General features: G+C 39.7%; 1 protein-coding gene across 1 annotated transcript in view; it reads right to left on the bottom strand.

Moving 5' to 3' along the window:
* The window catches only part of RNF217 (ring finger protein 217), a 56,808-nt gene extending 33,014 nt beyond the window's left edge, over positions 1-23,794 (bottom strand). The window contains exon 1 of the mRNA XM_081324598.1: positions 23,025-23,794. Within this exon, the coding sequence (XP_081180724.1) occupies positions 23,025-23,603 (579 nt within the window). The 5' untranslated portion in view covers positions 23,604-23,794. The remainder of the gene's footprint in view (positions 1-23,024) is intronic.
* Positions 23,795-25,353: the final 1,559 nt, after the last annotated feature.

Here is a 25,353-nt window from a genome sequence, read left to right as displayed (position 1 = left end):
TGGATTTAAAAGAACAAGTTGATTCAACTGAGGAGAGATGGTCTCACAAGTGTAAAAATCCTTATTTTAGGATCTTCCATTTATTCTATTATGGGTATTTATACTTCAACTACCAGAGTGAGTTAAGGAGAAGGTGGGTAGAGGAGCACAGTAGCTAAGCCCTTGCTGATTGGACCCTCTTTGCTTTTAAACTGCCAGAGGCTGCTGGGAAAAGCTACAATACTGTGAGTTAAGGAGAAGGTGAGTGGAGGAGCACAGTAACTAAGCCCTTGCTGATTGGACCCTCTTTGCTTTTAAACTGCTAGAGGCTCCTGGGAAAAGCTACAATACTGTGAGTTAAGGAGAATGTGGGTGGAGGAGCACAGTAACTAAGCCCTTGCTGATTGGACCCTCTTTGCTTTTAAACTGCTAGAGGCTCCTGGGAAAAGCTACAATACTGTGAGTTGAGAAGGTGGGTGGAGGAGCACAGTAGCGGCCCGCGCACCTAATGGCGTGTGAATCATATAACAAAATCAAAAATAGTGGTGGTACATTCAGGGCAAGTGCATCTGAGATTCCTTTCATCTCAGCATGTCTGGCTTAGTTCAGTGCAACACTTGTTTTGCAGCTGTCTTTCGCAGCACTCTTTTCAAACTGGGAAACTGTCCTATCTGTACACAAATCACTAGTCCACAAGGACAGATTATTTATCTAAGGTCTGTAATCTGTAATCTTCAGACAGAAATCAGGTGTTCAGTTCAGCCCTCCTACTCTACTGAGCCTCCGTGCTATCAGCCCCCTCTACCGCAAAGATCCTGCAGGAGAAGGGGAGTGTGGACAACCATGGGATCTGGCAGGGTGAGAGCTGTGAACCATAAACCCAAAGCCTTAGCTGTGCCCCTGCATAACAGATACCGTGCCCTTGCTGACCTTAACAGGGACATTAAGGAAACAGGTCAAGGTAATTGTGATGATAACTCAAATTAGCAGGGGACCATGATCCAAGATGAACTTGTTTTTGACAGGGAGAAGTGTGAATCAGGTATTACACATCAGTCATGCAAGAAAAGAAAGGTACTCAAAAAGAGAAGCCACCTTCTGATTGGTGATTCAGTTATAAGGGATGTAAATTTAGGAAAGGATACAGAGGTTTCAAAAGAGGTCAGGTGTCTTCCAAGTGCTACTGCTAGTAGGGACAAGAAGCGTATTTTCAAAATAGTCAACAATGCCAGCAATGACTCTGATGTGGATGCTATTGTACATCTTGGCACTAATGATCTGTCCCAAAAGGATGTACTCTCTGTGCAGAATGATTTCCAGAGCTTGGGGCAGGAACTCGGCAGAATAGGCTGTAGGCTCACTTTTTCAGAGGTCTTACCAGTGTATAAGAAGCAAAATGGAAAAGGCCAGCGTATAGCAGAATTTAATATGTGGCTAAAGGAGAAGGTTTTGGTTATATTAATCACGATGTCTGTAGCTGGTCCAATGAAAAAATATACAAAAGACATGGTCTGCATCCATCCAAGAAAGGGACTGAGTTACTTGGCAATAAATTCACAACTTTTCTGGAGGAACATTTAAACTAAGCAATGGGGACAGTGAGTTAATTGATACAAAACATCACTGTCCCCGGCAATCTAAGAAAATAGGGGAACACAGGCACCACACAAGTTATGTAGCAAGTAAACACAGGGTCAGTCATAAAGGACTCAAATGTCTATACACCAATGCGTAGAGTATGAACAGTAAACAGGGTGAACTAGAAATTCAGGTAAATGAGGGCGGATATGATATTGTTGCCATTACAGAAACATGGTGGGATGAAACCCACAAATGGAACACACAGCTAGAGGGATTTAAATTATTTAAAAGAAACAGACTAAACAAAAGAGGAGGTGGAGTTGCTCTATATATAAGAAATAACTTTATCTCTACAGAAATAGAGCACAACAATGAAGAAAACTGTACACTTGAATGCATGTGGGTCAATATAAAAGGGGGAAAAATGACATTGCCATAGGTGTATACTATAGGCCGCCCAACCAAACAGAGGAAATAGATGAACTTTTTGCTAGTCAGCTAACTAAGGTATGTAGGAAGCACATCACAATAGGAATGGGGGACTTTAATTACCCTGATATCAACTGGGAGACAAACTGCACCAAGTGGAAGATCTAACAGATTCCTGACAAACATAGCAGACAACTTTCTCTCCCAAAAAGTAGAGAAGGGAACTAGGGGATTAGCCATATTGGATTTAATTCTCACTAATAGAGATGAAATGATAGAAAGTGTGGAAGCCACAGGAACCTTGGGGGGAAGTGATCATGCAATATTGGAATTCAACATTATGGAAGCACAAGCAATAGAATACAGCCAAACTAGAGTCTTGGACTTTAAAAGAGCTAATTTCAATAAACTTAGAGAGACCTTGGGAAGAATTCCATGGATGAGAATCCTAAAGGGAAAAAAAACTCAAGAAGCTTGGAAAATTTTGAAAAGTGAGATAATAAGGCCCAGTCTAGCACAATACCAACAAAGAAGAAAAACAACAGCTCTCAAAAGAAACCAGCATGGCTGCATAAAGAACTCTCTGATAAATTGAAAGATAAAAAAGACAAGTATAAGAAGTGGAAAGAGGGGCACATAACTAAGGCAGAATATCAGCAAATAGCCTGCAAAGATGAAGTGAGGGAAGCTAAGGCTCAAAATGAACTAAGGCTTGCGACCAAAGTCAAAACTAACAAAAGCTTCTTTCAACATATAAAAAACAAGAAAAAAGTTAAGGAAATGATAGGTCCATTTGTGGGGGGAAATGGCAAGAAGGTGACAAGCAACAGGGAGAAAGCAGAACTATTTAACTCGTTTTTTGCATCTGTCTTTACACAAAGGGAAAAAACAGTCCAACCTACCAAAACCAGTGCTATAAAAAACAGAATAGAAACGCAAGTTAAGATAGGCAAGAAAATGGTAAGTGAGCACCTGTCCAGCCTAGACGAGTTCAAATCACCAGGACCAGATGGATTACACCCCAAAGTTCTCAAGGAACTGGCAGACGTGATCTCAGAACCACTGAACTATATTTTTCAAAGATCCTGGAGCACTGGGGAACTACCAGAGGACTGGAAGAGAGCTGAAGAAGTTCCCATCTTCAAAAAAGGGAAAAAATAGATCCAGGAAACTACAGACCTATCAGCCTGACCTCAATACCTGGGAAGATTCTGGAAAAGATAATCAAACAACAAATCAGCGAACACCTTGATGCAAACAAGGTCATCACTAAAAGTCAACATGGGTTTGTCAAAAACAGATCATGCCAGACAAAATCTTATTACATTCTTTGACCAAGTGACAAAATTAGTGGACCAGAGGAATGCTGTGGATATAATTTACTTGGACTTCAATAAGGCATATGATAAAGTAGATCACAACCTACTACTTGATAAGATAGAAAAATGTGGGTTAGACAGCATCACCACCAGATGGATTCGTAGTTGGCTGACAGGCCGTACTCAGCGTGTGGTCCTCAATGGAACTGCATCTACCTGGAAGGAAGTGTGTAGTGGGGTGCCCCAGGGCTCTGTTCTGGGCCCAGTGCTCTTCAACATCTTCATCAACGATTTGGATGAGGGGATAGATGGGGAACTCATCAAATTTGCAGACGACACCAAGCTGGCAGGAATAGCCAATACTCCAGAAGATAGGCTTAAAATACAGGAGGATCTGGACAGACTCGAACACTGGCCGCTATCTAACAAAATGAAATTCAATGGTGAAAAAAGTAAGGTTCTACATTTAGGCAGGAATAATCAAATGCACAGGTATAGTATAGGTGGTACCTTGCTCGATAATAGTAACTGTGAGAGGGATCTTGGAGTCCTAATAGACAATCACTTCAATATGAGCCAGCAGTGTGCTGCAGCTGCCAAAAAAGCCAACACAGTGCTAGGCTGCATTAACAGAGGGATAGAATCAAGATCACATGAAGTACTAATACCACTTTACAATGACTTGGTAAGGCCACACTTGGAATACTGCATCCAGTTTTGATCACCATGATGTAAAAAAGATGTTGAGACTCTAGAAGGAGTACAGAGAAGGGCAACAAAGATGATTGGGGGACTGGAGGCTAAAACATATAGGGAACGGTTGCTGGAATTGGGTATGTGTAGTTTAACGAAGAGAAGGGTGAGGGGTGACATGATAGCAGTGTTCCAATAACTCAGGGGCTGCCACAAAGAAGAGGGAGTCAAGCTATTCTCCAAAGGACCTGAAAGCAGGACAAGAAGCAACAGATGGAAACTAGTTAAGGAGAGAAGCAACTTAGAACTAAGGAGAAACTTCCTTACAGTTAGAACAATTAACCAGTGGAACAACCTGCCTCCAGAAGTGGTGAATGTTCCAACACTGGAAGTTTTTAAGAAGAGACTGGCCAGACATTTGTCTGAAATGGTATAGGGTTTCCTGCCTGAGCAGGGGGTTGGACTAGATGACCTCCAAGGTCCCTTCCAACTACTACTACTACTACTACTACTACTACTACTACTTGTTGTTGTTGTTGTTGTTGTTGTTGTTGTTGTTGTTATTATTATTATTATTATTATTATTATTATTATTATTATTATTATTCATGTTGTTTTGACCCATTTAAAATAAATGGGAACAGTTAGAGGAAAAACAGTAGCAAAACAGGAGGTATCAAATAAAAAAAATTGTTTAGTTAATTTCATATTTGTATTCCACATTTCCCTCTCACATACATACTTCCAGTTAAGGCAGGCAATAAATTAAAATAATCATAAAAAGGACAAATTTAAAAAAATTGAAAAAAGCTAAGATATTCTCAAATATTAAGTATATTTATGTTAAATACATAACCTTATTCAACTGGTGTTTTATGAGATACTCTAAATAATTTTTTTACATAAATGAGTAACAAAGCATTCATATATTCTAATGCAAATATTTATACTTCAGTTGCCATATATTAGCATTTCATTTTCACCTGATAAAATTAAATAAAAAAGAGGTTGAATAAAAGTTAGATCTTATTTCAAATTATCAATCATAGGCAATATTGCTTTATTTTGAGTCTGAGTCAGACCAGGAGTAGCAGAAATCAGCAGCATTACAAAGTAAAAAAGGTAAGATTATGCTGAGCTCCACCTCCTTCAAAATCTAATTATGGAACCTTTAAAATAATTACTCATAAGTTTTAACAAAACATGCATTGTGAGTTCAGTATGAAACAAAGGTACAGTGACTGCTCACCATTACAAAATTAGATCAATAGTACCGAACTATTTAGCTGCAAATTAATTTGGTTTAGTGATCAGATCTGCAGTATTATATAGAAGGTATATGCATCACACCAGCAAGAATTGGCCTAGTTTCCTCCTAATTTAAAACTGTTGATTTAAATCACCATGAGACCACCAAAGCTTTAGGTGCAGCATCCAGAGACTTCAAATATCCATTGTCAAAATATAATGCGACAACAGCACAGAATAATTATGTTAATATTATAGGTTTGTGCTATAATTATGGTCAGTTCAAAAGATAATTCACATGCATGCAAATACAGCAACTATCTGCATCTCATTAAAACAGATGTACTGATTTTTCCAGGTTTGCACAGCTGCTAGAGGAAGGTTTCCGATACAGTTTACCAGCTGTACATTCTGGTAAACAGATGCTGCTTTTATGATGGCCAGACAGAGCTGCATTTGGATTCCTGTATGTTTCAAAGCACCATTTCCAAAATGAAACTCAAACACTTCACAGCCTTAATATTTCACTTTATATATTGTATAAGGGGCGCGATGGCTTAGCAGTTAAAGACGCTGAGCCTGGCAGCTAGTAAAGGTGACAGCCAGGGTTCGCGACCCGAACACCGCACAATGGGATGAGCTCTCGTTATTTGCCACAGCTCCTGCCCACCTAGCAATTCGAAAGCATGCAAACGAGAGTAGATTAATAGGTACCACTCTGGTGGGAAAGTAAGTGTACCACGTGCCTCGGCTTATAGTCATGCCAGCCAAATGACCAAGGAAAGGTCTTCAGACAGTGCTGGCTCCCTTGGCTAAGAAATGGAGATGAGCACCACCCTCCTAGAGTTGGACATGACTGGACAGGGGAAACTTTTACCTTTATCTTTGATACTGTATATTTTATCCTAGCACCACTCACTACTATGCAGAGTGTAACCCAGCAAAAGCCAAGCGAAGACTTCAAACTTGAGAAGTTACGCGTCATTGATTTAACTCTGGACATTTTGAAATTATGTAAACACAACAGCTTTTAGAAGAACCACCAATAATTGCTGCATTAAACCTGTGACAGAACCAGAAATGTTGTCTTTTGGGAGTCCATGTCTGCTGATAAAACTTCAAGCAGTAAGATGATACTGAACATCTCTCTAAATTTGATCTGAAAAGTAAAAGTAGACATTCTTTTGTTCTAAAAGTAGTAATAGATATTCTTCAAATGCCCTAGCCCAAATCCATTCAAGATCTGAAGGTAGGAATCAGTTCTGCAAGTTGAACTTGAGAATAATATCAACAAAGACACAGTATTTCACATTTTGAAGAATATTTTCATCTAAAATTACCTTTTCCAGCCTTGTACCCTCTTAAGACTACAAACTGTGCTGAGTATAGTGGGAGCTGAGTAACAGAACAGCAACACAACATGTTAAGAAAAGTTTCTTGAAATGAACTACCATTGTTTATTTAATCCCTTCTCCTAAAATTCCATGCAAAAATGTAGATAAGATTTAAAACAATCATGCTATCATCTTTTTATCTGTTATAGTAGTGGAATTCCACTGAACCAATTTCACAGTTGCTTAATTTCAACAGGTTCAATGGATTGTTCCATCAATATGTTTCATGACCAACCAAAAATATTGGTAGTATTTTAAGTTCTGCAATTCTTGAACATTCAATAAATCCACAAAGGTTAAAGGACTGGCAATATTATCACTATAAGTTACTTTTTTTATTCAATCGGGTTGAGGTCAAGACTCTGACTGGGCCACTCCAGAAGGCGTATTCTGTTCTGTTGAAGCCATTGTTTTGTTGAATTACTTGTATGCTTTGGGTCATTGTCCTGTTGCATCACCCATCCTCTGCGGAGCTTCAGTTGGCGGACAGATGGTCGTACGTTTTCCTGCAAAATGTCCTGATAAACTCTGGAATTCATTTTCCCATCAATGACAACAATCCGTCCAGGCCCTGACACAGCAAAGCAGCCCCAAACCATGATGCTCCCTCCGCCATGTTTTACAGTGGGGATGAGGTTTTGATGTTGGTGTGCTGTGCCTTTTTTCTCCACACATAGTGTTTTGTGTTTTTCCCAAACTACTCAATTTTGGTTTCAACTGTCCACAGTATATTTTGCCAGTAGTGCTGTGGAACATCCAGGTGCTCTTTTGCAAACTTCAAACGTGCTGCAATATTTTTTTTGGACAGCAATGGCTTCCTCCGTGGTGTCCTCCCATGTACTCCATTCTTGTTTAATGTTTTCCTTATTGTAGATGTGTCAACAAAAATGTTAGCATGTGCCAGAGATTTCTGTAGGTCTTTAGCTGACACTCTAGGATTCTTCTTTACCTCATTAAGCATTATGCGCTGTGCTCTTGCAGTCATTTTTACAGGACGACCACGCCTAGGGAGAGTAGCAACAGTGCTAAACTTTCTCCATTTGTAGACAGTCTGTCTTACCGTGGACACATGAACATCAAGGCTTTTGGAGATACTTTTGTAACCCTTTCCAGCTTCATGCAAGTCAACAATTCTTGATCGTAGGTCTTCTGAGAGCTCTTTTCTGCGAGGCATGGTTCACATCAGACAGTGCTTCTTGAGACCATTAAACCCAAAACAGGTGTGTGTTTTTAAAGGGCAGGACAGCTGTCAGCGACACATCCAATATCATCACACTGGTGGGAGTCAAGGTTGGCTCACTCCTGGCTCCTATTAGCTCTTGGAGAAGTCATTAGGCTAGGGGTTCACATACTTTTTCCACCCTGCACTGTGAATGTTTCCATCTTATGTTCAATTAAAACATGACAACAGCTAATGTTTGTGTAGTATTATTTTAAGCAGACTGTGTTTTTCTATTGTTGTGACTTAAATGACGTTTAGAGCGCATTTTATGGCCAATTCATGCAAAACTCCACGTAATCCCAAAGGGTTCACATACTTTTTCTTGCAACTGTATTTGTCTTCTAGTGTACTGTCCCCTAGTATTGCCATATCAGTTATCCACACTTCCTTTTTTTCAACCACAATTAAATCTGGTGTGTTAAGAACCACTGTTTGCTTCATTGTTGGCCTCTTGTTAATCTTGGTGTTAACCTCTGCTCATTTGGTGTTGATTGCTGATAAAGAGGCATTCTGGTCTTTTTGTTCCCTTTTTGGTTTCTCTTGCTATGAATGGAAATGATTTCCTGATCATCACATTTCAACAGAGACTGTGAATTGAGAGGTAAATGGTCAAAATATTCATGCATACAATTTTAACACAAGAATAAATTATTTGAAGACTAAAATAACGTTCAAAATGTATTATATGAAATAATACCAGGCTTTACTTTCATAATTATTTCAATTATCTTCTTGCTATTTCAGAAGCAAAAAATAATTCTTTTAAAAATCTTAAAAAACAGGAATCATGAGCAACTAATAAGGGATTACTTTCATACAGCCCCACTATCCACTATTTATGGTCTATATAAAGATGAGTTTAGAGAAAACTATCTATATATTATTTAAAAGCAAGTATCCTGCTAAACACTTTGCAATAAAACATCTGCCCTGCAATATTTAGATCACCATGTATTACATCAGCATACCAAAATGTGTTCAAAATTACACTAATATTTAGATACATTCATTTAACATCTGGGGTACAGAGCTCTTTGGGACTAAGGATTATACTAATCTTGGAATAGTGTCATGGGGTCAAAAACAAAACAAAAAAAAAGATGTTGAGACCTTGGAAAAAGTTCAGAGAAGAGCAACTAAAATGATCAAAGGCCTGGAGACTAAAACATGAAGAATGGCTGCAGGACTTGGGTTTGGCTAGTCTATAAACAAAAGAAACAGGGGTGACATGATAGCAGTATTCCAGTATTTGAGGGCCTGCCACAAAGAAGAGGGGGTCAAATTATTCTCCAAAGCACACAATAAACAATGATTGGAAACTGATCAGGGAGAAACACAACCTGGAATTAAGGAGAAACTTCCTAACAGTGTGGACAATTAACCAGTGGAACAGCTTGCCTCCAGAAATTGTGGGCCGTCCATCAGTGGAGAGTTTTAAGAAGAGACTGGACAGTCACTTGTCGGAAATGGTATAGGTTCTCCTGCTTGAGCAGGGGGCTGGACTAGAAGACCTCCAAGGTCCCTTCCTATTCTATTCTATTCTATTCTATTCTATTCTATTCTATTCTATTCTATTCTATTCTATTCTATTCTATTCTATTCTATTCTATTCTATTCTATTCTATTCTATTCTATTCTATTCTATTCTATTCTAATGTTATTTAATTTAGAATTAGAATTAAATTTAGATTTAATTTAAGCACAGGGTTATTCCTGATGCATTTTATAGTTCTCATTTTTTAGTCACATTAAAAAAAAGTAGTTTGGCAACAACTTTTGGAAGGGCTTTAGGGGCCACACCCAACCTTTTGGAACCCATATAGAGCCCTACAGATGTCACAATGTGCATTTTTGCTTCACATTATAGCATTTAGAGAGGAATGTAGCAGGTTCTGCAGCCAGAATTGCCAGGTAATCAGTCAAATGGAGTGATGAACAGTAACATTTTACTTCATATATAATTTAATATTAATACAGTAATCTAATAACTCTGACGTACAAGTGTGGTAACAGTAAGTTACTGTCAGCCCCCACACACGCACTCACGCCCCCCCCACACACACTCTCACCCACAAACACAAACAAACGATAAGCCAAACAAGAAACACAGATGAACTAATTCTACTTCATTGTGAGGCTACATTGACAAAATCTTCCAATTACAAATTTCCAGCCACCATTTTTAACCATCTGAACAATTAAGAGTGGGTCCTTCTTCCTAATTTTCTGTGACTGTTAAGGGGAGGTCCTGCTTCTCTTGTCTGATTGTTTCCTAGCCAGCATCTTCTCTCTTTTTCCCCAAGGTCATCTACACATTCCATTACAGCTACAGAAATCAATGAGTATATAGATACATTAAAGCAGTAGTCTTCAATAAAGCATGCTTTATTGTGCTGGAGTTGCAATTTCCACATAACAGGGCAACTCTAACACAATTGGAAGGTGATAGCTTGGAGAAGGTTACAATAGTATCAGCTGTATTTAAAATTTGAGTGCAAGGTAATTAATTCAATGATTAGTATATTAAATTAGTGGTAAGAGACAGTGAGTCACCACAGTCTGAATGTTCCTCTTGCTCCGAATCCCTGGTGTCTAGTTTATCAAGAAGCAAAACATCCTTTCAGTTAAAATAGTTCTTGCAGGTGCAGCTGACAACAACAAAAATTCAGCTTTGACAAGCTTTTATTATCTTCTCCTTAGGAGTTTTGTTTCCATAGAATGTGTCTAAATCCAAAATCAAAATTATTTGAATAGCAACTTTGTTTTCTTTTCAAGACTATTTGAAACTGATTTTGAAACACAGAAAATACCTCTTCCAATTTTATCATCTATTCCAGGCATCCTCAAACTGCCGGCCTATGGGCTGGATGCATCACGACGAAACTGCACCCTCCCCATTGCCAGCAATGGGCAAAAAGTCACGATATGTCACGCGACGTCATGGGTTTGACATGCCTGATCTATTCCTTCAAAGTATATAAATATATACAGATGATGCATATGTTATTTTATTTAGCAGAAATAAATAAATATTTCTCATTTTGTACATTTTCATAGCTTAAAGAACCCAACTTTGGAATAGTACCATTTGCCTGAAATTGAATTCAAATTCCATTTGCTTCCAAGCTTGAGCCATAAAAACTTAATGCTGTTTATCATAAAGTAATGTAAAAGTAGAATCTGTAAACTCTTTAATTCAATATTTGTAAAGAACTTCCTTCCCATTTCTTTATCCCAAAACATTAAATGTTCTTCTGCAGCAGACTGAGTACCTTTTCCAAAAGTTCATCTTCAAAACATTTTAATACAGAAACTGAAATCACAAAATGTTCATCTAACATGAAAAATCCTCACATCCGTAGAACTTAGAATTCTTCTAAAGGGAGCTTTCAGAAACAGATATTGTATCATTTCAGTAACTGAAACTTATTTGGCAAAAAGTTAACACACTGAGATTTAAATCCCAAGCAACTTATTTCTGAATTAATCCAATTCCTCTTAATAAAGCAAACTTCATTTCAGTTGCCTTATTATTTTGGGGACAAAACCACAATCATCCTTGGATTAAGGACAGAAAGAATGAACCAGTTTCTTCAGACAACCAATTCTGCATGATATGAAATAGCTGAAAATAATTAGATACTTTATTTTTACTGAGTCCTTATAGGAAAAGGAAAAAAAAGTTATTACATGACTCTCTATATTAAAAGCACCTCAAGTGAAATGAAGTAGGGGAGATAGTAGGCAATGATTACCAAGTGCTTGGAACCTCCCCCAAACAAACACATCAGACAGAAAAGAATATTGGAAAATATTATTTTTAAACAGAACTAAATTAACTGAATCAAATTTCAGAAGTAGGAACAATTTAATACATTTTACATCAATCTGACCTTATTGCTGAAAAGCCATAGCTATAAGGAAAGAAACAGCTTTTATAAACAGCCATTATGCATTGTTTTTTACTTGTAACAATTGTAATAAATGATAAGATTTAAAGAACACCTGGTTTCTTAAGACAGAGTGTGACTACTTTTATTGGATTTGCCAGAGTTTACGATTCTGAGTGTAGAGTTCCTACTCAGCATAAAAACATACAAAAGAAGAAAATAATTAACGTATAATTTTATAATAAGACTAGGAGTTAGGAATAAAATACAATCAACTGGTCATAATTAACAACTTTAAAGCTGAAGGGAAAATGTAATTAGTTTAACTAGCAATGTCTTAACAGACTTCTTAAAATGCAAAAAGGAAAGGTGTTGTTTGAATATCCAAGAGAAAGCTGTGTCATAGGAGGGAGCTACAACTTGTTCCCTAAAAGGAGCAGTATATTTAGGACAGTGGTAGGCAACCTTGGCTCTTTTATGACTCATGGACTTCAATTCCCACAATTCCTGAACCAGCTATGCTGAGCTATGCTGGCTCAGGAATTCTGGGAGTTGAAGTCCATGAGTCATAAAAGAGCCAAGGTTGCCTACCCCTGATCTAGGAGAACATCCAAATTATAAGTCAGGTCAATACAGTAGAGACCAACCCAGTCCAGAACTATTGTGGCAAACTGCTCTGGAGTTGAATGGGCTACAAACCCAGAGCCATACCATCCTGATTAAGACTCAATCTACCTCTGCCTTTCCAGATCCAAACAGCCTGCAGGTATCTGCACAGATTTCAATGGCATCACCTTAGGTACTGAAAATACCTAAGCCCATGCTGAAGAATAACTTCACTCCATAACAGTGAAGCCTAGAACTTTCTCCCTATCACTGTCAACTGGAACCACCCCTGTAGGAATCACTGTGGAACAGAGCCTCCCAATCCAAATCCTTGGTGGATTCCATAATTGATAGTACTGAAGGGCAATGAGAGAGATCAAACACCACTAGGAGGATCACACTTCCCCTATCTGGTTTTACCGGAGGCTGCCCACAGTGCAAACAATGTCATCTTTGAACTGTACCCAAGCCTGAAATCTGATAAAATGGGTCTGATTCCTCCAGGGCTGTCTAAGTTGCAGCCCCACAACTTTCTTAACAAACTTCCCCAAAAGAGAAGATTGAAAACATAATTTTCAGAATGTCCATGTAGTGCAATGCCTTTACTTAGCAATGTCTTTATCACCACCTCAATATAGGATCCTAGCACCTCCATAGAGACTTTCACAATGGAAGAGATTCAGACTACATGCAGAAAGTCAATGCTGCAGTTCACCCTGTCCAGTTCCTTGCATATTACAGAATCAAAGTCCTCACAGATAACCTGATAAAATGTAGTCTCAGTTACTTCCTCTGGATTTGCCCAGCTGGCATCTAACTCCAAGGAGACCTAAGAAATTTACCACAATGACCTTCCAGACAATTCTTCTGCCTATCCTTCTCTGGCAGAGTCTGTCCATCCTAGCATTGAATGGCACTTTGCAGACACAGTAAGAGCAGAGTATACCGAGATTTTGCTGTTCTCGTAACTATAGGGTAAACCCAAATATGGAGTCTTACCATTGTCCTGTCACATTAGGTCTTTGTGAAATCCCAATGACACCCTAGGCATGTTTGTTGGTTTGTTCCATCTCTTTAAAGCTTCTCAGAAAAACAATAAGCTATCAGAATGGCAAAGTAAGAGAGGCCATTCAGTACAATTTCATCTAACAAACAGGTGTCTAACTCACCACGTCCCGTGATGTGTCGTGACTTTTTTTGCATTGCTGAAGCTTATCGGGATGATGCAACTGGCCCGCGGGCCGGCAGTTTGACACCTCTGATCTAACACCATTGTTGTCCGTTCTATTTCAGCAACCACAGTTAAATATCTCAGTGGAAATGCCATTATAGTCTCAGAAAACTCAAGTGAGTTTGGAAACCACACATTGCCACTGGATTATTTTAGATAATGATCTTTCAACTTTTCTTGTACCCTCATTAAATTACAAGTTTCCAACCACAAAATTTTAGCTAGATAGCATAATAGACCATAAGTGGTGTGGTTGGTAAGCTAAATATGCGCTTTTTAAATTAGGGTAACCCACCAAGTACAATCATGGCTTAACATGCCTCTTCTTTTTCATTTAATGGCAGCAGTGTTTTTAAAATGGCATTCACTATGTTATTGAATCAAGTAAGAAACAGTAAACAAGAAAAAAACGACTATTAACATTTTTAAAAATCCCTTTCAGAATTGGTCTTGGTCCATCCCATTTTGGAATTTAGTAATTATGCTGATGTTGGAAGTTTTGCAATAAACCATTCATAGCCTGAAACTGTCCAGTCATGCTGGATTACAAATCTCAGAATTCTTAGTCACCAGAGACCAGGAGCAGAATAGTTTGAGAAAGCTGGTATATACTAGAGCAGAGGTCCCCAACCCTCGATCTGTGGACCAGTACTGGGCCGCAGCATGCCAGCAATTGGTCCGTACAAACAGGTGAAGCCCATCCACGAGATGCAGGCAGCACACAAAACCATGCACCATCCGGTCTGTGGAAAAACCTCTCTCCACAGAACCAGTCCCTGGTGCCCAAAAGATTGGGGATCTCAGTACTAGAGTCACCTCTAGATTAGATGGGCAGCATATACATTTCATAAATAAATAAAATACTAAGAGTACTGTTTAACAAAACAACAATTGTTCAAACTAGCATGTATGGTAGAAAAAAAAGTAATTTTTGTGGAAAAAGTTCTCTTTCTCTTGCATTGGGCAAGGCCTATATTTACCGGCAGGAAAAAGGGATACAGGTGGTCCTCAACTTACAACAGTTCGTTTAATGACCAAAGTTACAACAGCATTGAAAAATGTGACTTATGACTGTTTTTCAGTTACAACCTTTGCAGCATCTCCATGATCATGTGATCAAAATTCAGATGCTTGGCAACTGGTTCATATTTAGGACCACTGTTGCATCCCAAAGTCACACGATCACCTTTTGTGACCTTCTCACAAGCAAAGTCAGTGGGGAAGCCATGTTCATTTAAGTAACCAGGTTACTTACTTATCAGCTGCAGTGATTCACTTAACTGTGGCAAGAAAATTCCTAAAATAGGGCAAAATTCACTTAACAAACGTCTCACTTAACAACAGAAATTTTGTGCTCAACTGGGGTTGTAAGTTGAGGACCTATCTTCCTTCAATCCAGTAAGAGCCTGCTATAAAAAAACTGTGCTTCGTTATCACTAAAAAGAACATAATAGGTAACACTATGGTAGTTACTTTAATAGCACAGCTTCTGAAGAAATCTCAACCATTTCATTTAAAATTGCTCCCCATATAAATCATTCCAAGAAAGAATCAAACATAAAAACAGTAAGGTTAGGGGTATGTCAAACACTAAAGTTAGGGGTATGTTAGGGTGCATTTGGTGTCTATACATCTTGTTTGAATTGGGTCCGTCAACAGAACAGAATAACAGAATTGGAAGGGACATTGGAGGTCTTCTAGTCCAACAAGCAGGAGACCCTCTACCATTCCAGACAAATGGCTGTCCAAGTCTCTTCTTAAAAGCCTTCAGTGATGGAGCAGCCACAACTTCTGGAGGCAAGCCGTTCCACTGGTTAATTGTTCTCACTGTTAGGAAATACCTCCTTAGTTGTAGGTAACTTCTCTGCTTGATTAGCTTCCATCCATTGTTTCTTGTCTTGCCTTCTGGTGCTTTAGAAAATAAGTTGACCCCCTCTTCTGTGTGGTAGCCCCTCAAGATTCACTAGACTATGTTATAAGTAGAATAGCTTTCACTGTCCAAAACAGATAGAAGTCCAATTTGACTCAAAGATCATGACTCAAAAAAAAGCATAACTTCTCTATAAGAAGGTATTTCCTCAGATTTAACATAATAAATTGCAACTCAAAATTGCTGGAAACTCAATTTAAAAAGCCTAGGCAATCCATATAATGCAAAAATATTTGAGTTGAGCCATCACAGCATACTCTGAACAATATATTGAATGCAGGGCAGCATTACTTTATAGAAAACACACAGACACACATAAAGTGCGTTTTCCATAGAGTACATACATATCAAGCATTCAACAGCATTCACAGACCTAGTACTACCAGTTTTTTTTAGGAGAGGAAGACATGTGCAGTGAAAGGGCTTCAAGAATTATTGGAGCAGCTGTGTCAATGCAATAAAGTCCCTTAACACTTCATAGCATACATATTAGTTAATATTTGTGGACTATTAATGCACACATTTATGTAATTGATTGAATCTCCACATACCCTGAAACTTGCTTCAGAAATATGGCCAGTTGTCCTTCTTGCCTTAAAGTAAAGGTAAAAGGTAAAGGTTCCCCCGCACATGCGTGCTAGTCATTTCTGACTCTAGGGGCCGGTGCTCATCTCCGTTTCAAAGCCGAGGAGCCAGCGCTTGTCCGAGGACGTCTCCGTGGTCATATGGCCGGCATGACTAGACGCCAAAGGCGCACGGAACGCTGTTACCTTCCCACCGGAGTGGTCCCTATTTTTCTACTTGCATTTTTTACGTGCTTTCGAACTGCTAGGTTGGCAGAAGCTGGGACGAGTAACAGGCGCTCACTCTGTTACGCGGCACTCGGGATTTGACCCGCCAAACTGCCGACCTTCTGATCGACAAGCTCAGCGTCCTAACCCACTGAGCCACCGCGTCCCTTTGCCTTAAAGTAGCACACCGAAATAACAACTTAAATTTATATGTTATCTTTATATGCTCTAAGGATAGTTTACATATTGTTAACACATTTAGAAACAAAGAAGCAACAGACAGCAACACAAAAACAACAGCAGTTCATCATGCAATACCCAAGGTAATTCACAGAGAGCTACCTTGATCCGATGATTTAAAGGACTATAATCCATAACTTGATAAGAGAAAGTTAGTTCAGTATAGCAAGAAAACACTTCATATATATGGTTGGAAGTTAAAAAGATACATTTTTTGTCATACCTGAGCCCTATACAGAAACAATTTAATTAAAAAAAAGTTCAATTAATAATTGGCTGGGAAAACTCTGCTGAAGATGTGCGTCAGCTTACTCAAAATGATGCCTATTTTTGCCTGCTGACTCCACAGGCTTCTATCTCCAGCTGTTCATTATCTGTCTGACATTACAGTAGTGTAATACTATTCTTTCAGTTCATTAACAGCATGCAGTGTAGAGTGTTTAATAAATTTAAATCTGAATAAATTTTCTTTTAAAGTTTGGTACTGATATTCTTTGCACCTATATTTGAAATTATAAGTCACTTGGAAATAAACTACATTCTGTATAACAATGTAGATCATATAGTGAATCAAACAAATTATTACATGGAATTTTATAATAAATAATTAGTTCAAATTTTAATATATAGAGGAATGCTCTGTACAGATTTGTTGTTATTCCAGCCTAGTGGAATTATGATAAAGTATATTAAAGAATATGCATAGTTGGAAGAGTTAAACCTATTATTATTAAACAAAGTGTGTGTAATTCACACGCATACACAAAACACAGAAATGTTTCTGCTGACACAGTCATTAGTCAGCAGCAGAACAGGAAAGGGAATCTTTTTCCTTGAGTATCTTACAAAATTTGATTAAAGAGTGAAACATTTTAAAAATGTTTGCCAAAGAAAGAGTTGGACATTTCCCATCACTTGACATAATCCTGAAGACTGAAGGAGCTTTAGAATTACTTCTAGCTGATATCTTAAGCATGTCCTATTCTTCTCACCAGAAATAGCTAAAGAAAAAATTAAGAATATTCTTGCCATAACATTCATTCCTTGTTTAATCACTATATTTAAGGCAGCGGCTCCCAACCTTTTCTATACCCCACACCCCTAGAATGCTTCTGATATATTCTCACACTCCTTACAAAAGTTCAAAATAACGAATTGTGCATATACACTATAATTTTGAAACTTCTAAACCCAAGTTTTCACACCCCCTGGAATATCGTTTCACACCCCCAGGGGGTGCGAGCACCCCTGATTGGGAACCCCTGATCTAAGGCCAGGCTTTTCAACCTTTTCACCCACTATACCACTTTTAGGATATGGCAACATCTGAGTACCACCAGTTGCCTAGCAAGGTGTCAAAAACTTGATGACCACCCCCAAAAAGGAAAAAAGTGATGAAGTACAGGTAGTCCTCGACTTACAACAGTTCGGTTAGTGACTGTTTGAAGTTACAATGGCACTGAAAAAAGTGCCTCCCAAGCCATAGCCGAGCAAGATACCTGCCTGCCCGCCCGGTGGCGCTCTTCCTCCTGTCCAAGGTTTTCACTGTTGTGAGCATTTCTATTGAGGAATGGCAGCGGGGGGGGGGGGAGTTTGGTTTTTATTCCCCTCCCATCTGCTGGGTGGTTGCAGCAAGTTTTGGTCACTTCACATGACTCTGGGACACTGTGACCGTCATAAATATGAATCAGTTGCCAAGCATCTGAATGCAAATCACAAGACCCTGGAGATGCTGCAACATTCCAGCTGATCGGCACTTCTTCTGGGCTCAGTAGAAGCGCCAGGATCAGCACTGAGCTCCAGCTGCAGCCTGGCGCTGATCCTGGTGCTTCCACTGAGCCCTGACAGCCCTGCAGCTCCAGCTATCTCCTGCTCAGGCTTGTGCGGTGCTGCCACTGGTTCAGCTCATTCCCCTCCCCCGCTACTACTTTTCTAGGATGGTCGCGTACCACCTGCCAGGTGCCAATGTACCACAGGTGGTACCTGTACCACTGGTTGAAAAGCCCTGATCTAAGGCATACAAGGGTCAATTCATTACAGGCATCATGTAGGTTCACATGTTAAATTAAGCTATGGTTTGTTCAACTATATTTTGTTGAAAAAAAGTACAATTGCCTGGTTTCACACAGTTTTACGCCTGTCAAATACCATAATAGCTGGATGCACATAAAATGCTATGCCCAAAGCAAACAAATATAATTATGGCTTATTGTGATCTCTCATTTTCTTATTGTATATTATTGCCCTGTATAATCCAGTTATTTCCTATTATTCGGTTCAAGACAGCACATGACCAGCCCATGTTTTGAAGTATACTGCTTATATAATATTATCATGCAAAATATTTCCTATTTCCTGGCCAAGCTATGCTGAAGGAGCTGACACAATTTTGCGTATCAAAAATGAGTCAAGAACCAATTACATACAGTTTTATTCTACCTAATCTAGCAGGCATTTGCATGGTGTATTCTACAGAATACAAGAAAGGGGCTAAACCAGTGGTGGGATTCAAACATGAGAACAACCGGTTCTCTGTACAGATGCCATTCTGGGCTTGGGCAACAAAAAATTAGCTACTGGTTCTGCCGAAGTGGTGAGAACTGGCTGAATCCCACCACTGGGCTAAACGCAGTGCACATCCTATTTTTCATATATTTAAAAAAAACCTTTTTGTTTATTTAGTATATTTACCGATTAAACAAATTTGCTCAGGACTTTGCAAGATGAGGACCTACAACCTTAATTGTCTAAAACAGTATGTGTTACTGTTGGTCACTATGACCTTGATTTAGTGCTTCTAGTATTCAAAGGTCCTTCAAGCCCCAGCCCCATTTCAAGGGTCTTCAAGTGATCAATTCAGATAAGCCATCTCAAAAGATTGTCTCTGAGGTTAAGCACCTTAAAAGTAATTGTCACTTCAGATGAAAAAAAAAGCAATCAGTTCAATTTATTATTATTGCAGTAAAGACATATATTATTAAGATTTGGAGTGAGTGAAGGCTTGATACTTAGCTAAAATCAACATCTGTACACATAGTTCTACTGTATACAGTGGTATGAGCTTTAATTGACATTCATCAGTAACTGATATCCCCTTTCCCCAATTACGGTAATATTTTAAATATTTTATTGTGTTCACTGGGTTATGGAAAACACCTCTCTGTACTTTCTAGAACAAAGAAAGTCACAAATGATAAACAATGTAACACTGACCTATTCCCAAAGATGTTGTAAGATCGAAGGAATAATATTACCGTCACGTTATATACTATTTTTAACTTTCCTTCAACATACGAACTTATTAAGTGCCAGCAGTATAGTAAATATACAACTAAATTATATAAGCACACAATAACTACTTTTTCCATTGTGTACAAAAAATCACTATGAAATTAAATTCCTTTTTATAATTCAGTTGTTTGTGTGTATCTGTTTAAAATTAAAATTAAACACAAAAATATCTTTCAAGATAAATCACCCAGCCTCTTGGCCAACTGCTTGGAATAATGTCACTAGAGTCTCAAAATTGCCCACTTCCCTCAGCCTCTGGGGAAATTAGGGAAACAAAATTTGTTTGGAAATTTTATAGGATAAAATGAGGAAGTCTGCCTATTAGTAGGCATTATCAGCAAGCCAACATTCCACCTATCCTGAAAGACCTGAATTTTCTATCAAGTTAAATAATACACTTTTTAAAAAGAAGACCATCAAGACTAGCAACAAAGCAAAACAAAAACATTAGCACCAAAACTGAGCATAGGATTTTATTTTTACTGGAACAAGAGAGCAAAGCCTCATATAAATGTAAAATATTAAATAACCTTTCATCCAATTTCATATCCCAATGATTCATTTTAAAGATAGCACAAAAATGTTGTCATAAAGAGGAAATGTTTTTTGTCAATCATGTAGATAAAACTCCTGTAGTGTCTCAGATTCTTTGATATAAATATGGAGGTGGAATTCTTCTTTATAGACTACTATTAGATTACTTAGCCACATCACTCTTCAATAGCTTGCTCCTACATCACAGGGCTGTTAATATGTATAAAAAAATTATTTTATCTTACCCTTTTTTCTTCCTTTATTTTGTCTGAAGATTCTTTTACTTCTGATATTTGTAATTTGTTCTAGGAGTATTTTCAGATGACTAGACAGTATAAAAGCTTTAAATACTTTGGCATATATAGAAAATAGAAATAAAAGATCATGTTGATCTTTAAACATTTTATGAATATAAAAATATCTTCAATAGAGCTTGATGAACAACAGCTATTCCAAAGCATAAAAAGAATAAAGACATATCCAAGTTATTCGCCTGATTAAAAGTTTTAAGCTAGAAAGTGAACTACTGACCTGATTCATCTAACCTGTTAAGTCACAGTTTATTAACTAAACTAAAATTATCTGGGTTCACAATATTAATTTATAACACGATTTGTGTAATCTATGTAATACATTTGCAAAACATAGCTATGGCTTAGCAGAATGTATGAACCTAACTCAGAAAACTATAGTTAAAACAAGCCTTGGCTTAGAATAAGAATAAACTCAGCAAACCTCTCTTGTAAAAATTATGGTGATATCATCAAATATGAGATAAAAGAAAAAAATGCAAGCAAAAATGTCAGCAATATGTTGATAGGATCACTTTTTTGATAAGTAAACTAGCATTACAGAAGACACACACTTCAGGCTGCTAATTTTACTAATCTCTTTCACTCCTGCACCCTTTTTTTCTTTCATTAACTTGAAGAGTTTTGGAAAAAACTGAAAAGCCCTTTCACCTACTATAACTTTCAAGGTTTCCCCCCCCCCCCTCTTGCAGAGGAATAGGTCCATTTTTATATCTTTTTTTTACTATTCCTGCATTGATTTTAAGTTTAAAAGAAATGCAAAATTGAACTCTAGTGAAGATAGTCCTTGGGAGAGAGAAAATCAAAACACAACACAATAGCTAACATTTAAAAAAAATGCAGACATGTCTGTGTGTGCGTCCCATAGGAGGAGCTGCAGTTATATGATTTGCAACAGAACTCAAGCAGTAGAGCAGCAATGGATTGTTGATACTGAGAAAAAGAGAAGAATTATTCACAAGATAATGCCAAATGCCATTTCCTACAGCACTGATTAAAGCAAAAAGTCTCCTTCAAATTGAGCTTGATTCTCAATGACCACGGTAACTGCATGGTTAGGTCCATGTAGTTTTCTACATAACAACATGCAAGAATTTGTTATCTTCTTTGAAGATGTCTCCACCTCCACCCCCACTTTCTATTTCTTCTATTCCAGCGGTTCTCAACCTTTTCTTCACCACGAACCCCCTTTAGATACCCTTTGTGGCCACAACCATAGCCAGGGACCTGCAAGACTTAACTCAAGATTTAAATAATAACATTTCTTCAGGCTTTCACAAGACCCCCTGTGATGACATCATGGGCCCCCAGGTGTTGGCAGACCACAGGTAGAGAACCATTTTTCTATTCCATATCTCCCCATCCATGCTCTAATCTGATCTGGTCCAACCTAGTGTTAAGTTCAAATTCGGGGGAAAAGGCTGCATTACCTTCTCGCTGCACTGCCTTCAATGGCTTCTATGACAGATAAACGCTCAGCTCATACCAGTCACCACCCTCTCCCCACAAAAGAAGCAGGAAATTTGTCTTTTAAAAACACGGTGTCTCCCCCCCCCCATCAGAAGTTCTGTGTAGTGGACCCAAAGAGAAACGAGAGGAGAAAGGAAGAACAGGAAATTCAGGGATATTACAGGGCTGGAACAGGAAGTGTGTGTGTGGGGTGATCATGGTACTGATAGAAAAGGTGATACTAATTAAGCCAGGTGGAGGATAACAAGAAAAGAATTTAGGCATTCAACTCAGGAAGCACACGCTGTAAAAGGAGGGGCATTCCACATTTAAGAAGCACTACGATCGCCTCTGGAAAAAGGAAAACAAGACGGCGGGAATCTATGGGCTAGAACAGGGGTCTTCAAACTTGGCCCTTTTATGACTTATGGACTTCAACTCCCAGAATTCCTCAACCAGCATGCCTGGCTGAGGAATTCTGGAAGTTGAAGTGCACAAGTCATAAAAGGGCCAAGTTTGAAGACTTCTGAGCTAGAAGAAGAAGATTAAGCCAAGTCCTCCCTGACTGGAAGCTTCGTCCCCTAAATACAATACACGCGTGCCTGGGGCTCGGCTAGAGAGCAGGTTTCCACGGACTGGGAGGAAAGAATTCTTCTGCACGTGTGCCGAGCGCTAATCCCCGCACGGATTTTACAGCCGCCGGCCGGAGACAGAAGAACGGCCAACTGGGGATCGCCAATAGGAGGCAAAGATGGGAGAGGAGCCTCCCGGCGAAGACCCCGCGCCCGAGGGCCTTTGGGGGAGGGGGAAGGCATCCCCCAACCGCCCCGGGGAAAGGGAGAGCAGAAGGGCAGGCCAAGGGCAACTGGGCAAAAGCTATACCCACTTGCGAGCTGAGATAGCGCTTGAGGCACGCTTCGCAGACCGGCTTCTTGCAACACGGCAGCGGCTTCAGGGGCTTCTCCTCCAGACAGACGCGGCAAGAAAGCACCAAGAGGGGGCCGGAGATCAGCCCGGAGAAAGATTCGGGCAGAAGATACAGGTCAACCTCGACGTTTCCGGAAGGGGTGCTTTTCCCTCCAGCTCCCACGACACTCGGCTGGGAGGGCGGCGGCGGCGGCACAGCGGGCGGGGGGTCGTCTGGTCGGCCCTCTCCCGGGGTTGGAGGAGCAGGCGGGCCGTGATGGGACTGGTCGCTCTCCGCACGGGAGACGGGCCTCGAAGGAAGCCGGCAGCTGGTGCTCCTTGGTGCTTCCGAGCGCGGACCCTCCTCCAGGGGAGCGCCGGCCTCCTGGCCTTGCGGCTCAGCAGGCGGCGGTCCAGCATCGTCCTCTTGCCGGGGCCTCGGTGTCCTTCCACTGACTGTGGGGAGCGGAGGTTGAGTCTCCGTGCCGGAGAGACGCGGCTCGGGGGCGGCTCCGTCTGGCTCCGGCGGGGAGCTCGCCGTGCTAAGACGCTCCCCCATGCCCGCCGCCCCTGCAGCCACCCGCGCTGAAGCTGCTTCCCATCCAGTTCCCAAGCCGGAACTGGCCTTCGCACCCGAACCGCGAGAGAACTCCTTCTCCGAAAAGACCGTCGGGATCCCTTGCAAAGCGAGCCAGGCGGAGCAAGCCACTCGCAGGTCTCCGCGCCTAGGGCCCGACGCCCCGACGCGGCGCCGCCTCCTCCTCCTCCTGTTCGACTCGCCGAGTTCAAAGAGGAGCAGCTCCGCCCCCCGCGCCGCGCGCGCACGACGCGCCGCCTCGTATTACCTACCTTCCTCTTTGCGGGCTGGTATCCAGCTCGCAGGCGCTCCGACCATTTCCCCCCCCCCTCCCCAGTTCAGTCCTAATAATGCCACCTTTCTCCTTAGCTTGTGTATGAATGGAACGTGTGCGCAGCCTAGATTTCTTTTTTCCCCCGAAAGGGATTGTTTTTGAAAGAGCCTTAAGTTTCCCTGAACTCGCCTCCTTATTTTATTAGCTTCCTTTTCAGATAGTTGAAGTTATGCAGGTTTAATCAAAAGTGCGAGGGAAAGGGGGGGGGATGGGCGGGGAGGACCCAAAGTTGTTAATAAAACTGAATAAACATATATATATATTTATATATTTATATTTATTATATTTTTATACCGCCCTTCTCCCGAAGGACTCAGGGCGGTGTACAGGGCAATAAATACAAAAACAGGATACAAAAGTTAAAAACGATTAAATAAATGCCCAAGGTTAAAACAATAATTAAGACGTATTAAAACCCCAACCCTAACCCATCAGAACATGATATTTGTATATTATTTTTATATTGTATATTAAGATACTCCTCACCGATTTACATCAGGGATTTACCTTAAGCCACAGCCTGGCTGCTTTTGATTAGCCAAGCTGTGGTAAGGAAAGCTTATTCTATAAGGTCATTTTAACCCACGATCGGTTCAGTAAACAAAAGAAATCAAACAGGGCTGCTGCCGTCACTAAGGTGGATCAGGAAAAGAACAGAAGGCAGCTGAGAAATGCTACTTTCTATTGCAAAAAACCTCCAACCCCTTGCTTGATTCAGGAGAGAACAGTTACACTGGATGAAAATAATGATTACATTGTAACTAAAATATAAAAATTACAATAAAATACATAAGTGAATAACAGTTATATTACAAGTAAAATGTTCTCTAGGAGTTGGTGGCCATCCAAATTAGAATGTCAATTGAAAAAAGTGAGAACTTGTCAGCTGGACAAGTGGGAAGGTAGTATAGCTGGCTTAAATTTTAAGTCAAAGCACTCTACCACTTAACATTTTGTCTTGCTTACATATAGTTTCTCACTAGACATCCCTACGTTCTCCACTTTTATTTTATTGAACAATAGCTAATAGGTAGGTATATTCACAACTGGTATACAGAAAACCAGATGCATATAGAACACATATTAGTATAAAGTATAATGCTTTTGATTGATCCGTAAACATTTTGCCTGCCACAGGTTTCCAGAAGTGCTTTTTCAGCAACAAACATTTCTCAGAACTTTTATGTTAAAATCTATACATTCTATATTAATTTCAAGAAAGAAATGTATACTCAGCAGGTGTCATAGGGAGCAGTTTTGAGAAGAACGTAATTGTTTTGGGGACAGCATCCTCAACATAAGTAAAATCAGAGACTTTTCATTTTCAAATTCCACACTTCCATTAGAATCCCATCCAAACTTCATTTGGATCTGTGTATGTGAGAGATCTTTTGACTG

The sequence above is a fragment of the Vipera berus genome (assembly GCF_964194415.1).
Source record: "Vipera berus genome assembly, chromosome: 1".
Lineage (NCBI taxonomy): Eukaryota > Metazoa > Chordata > Lepidosauria > Squamata > Viperidae > Vipera > Vipera berus.
Note: the sequence above shows the minus strand (reverse complement) of the source record. Positions and strands in the feature narration are given on the sequence as shown.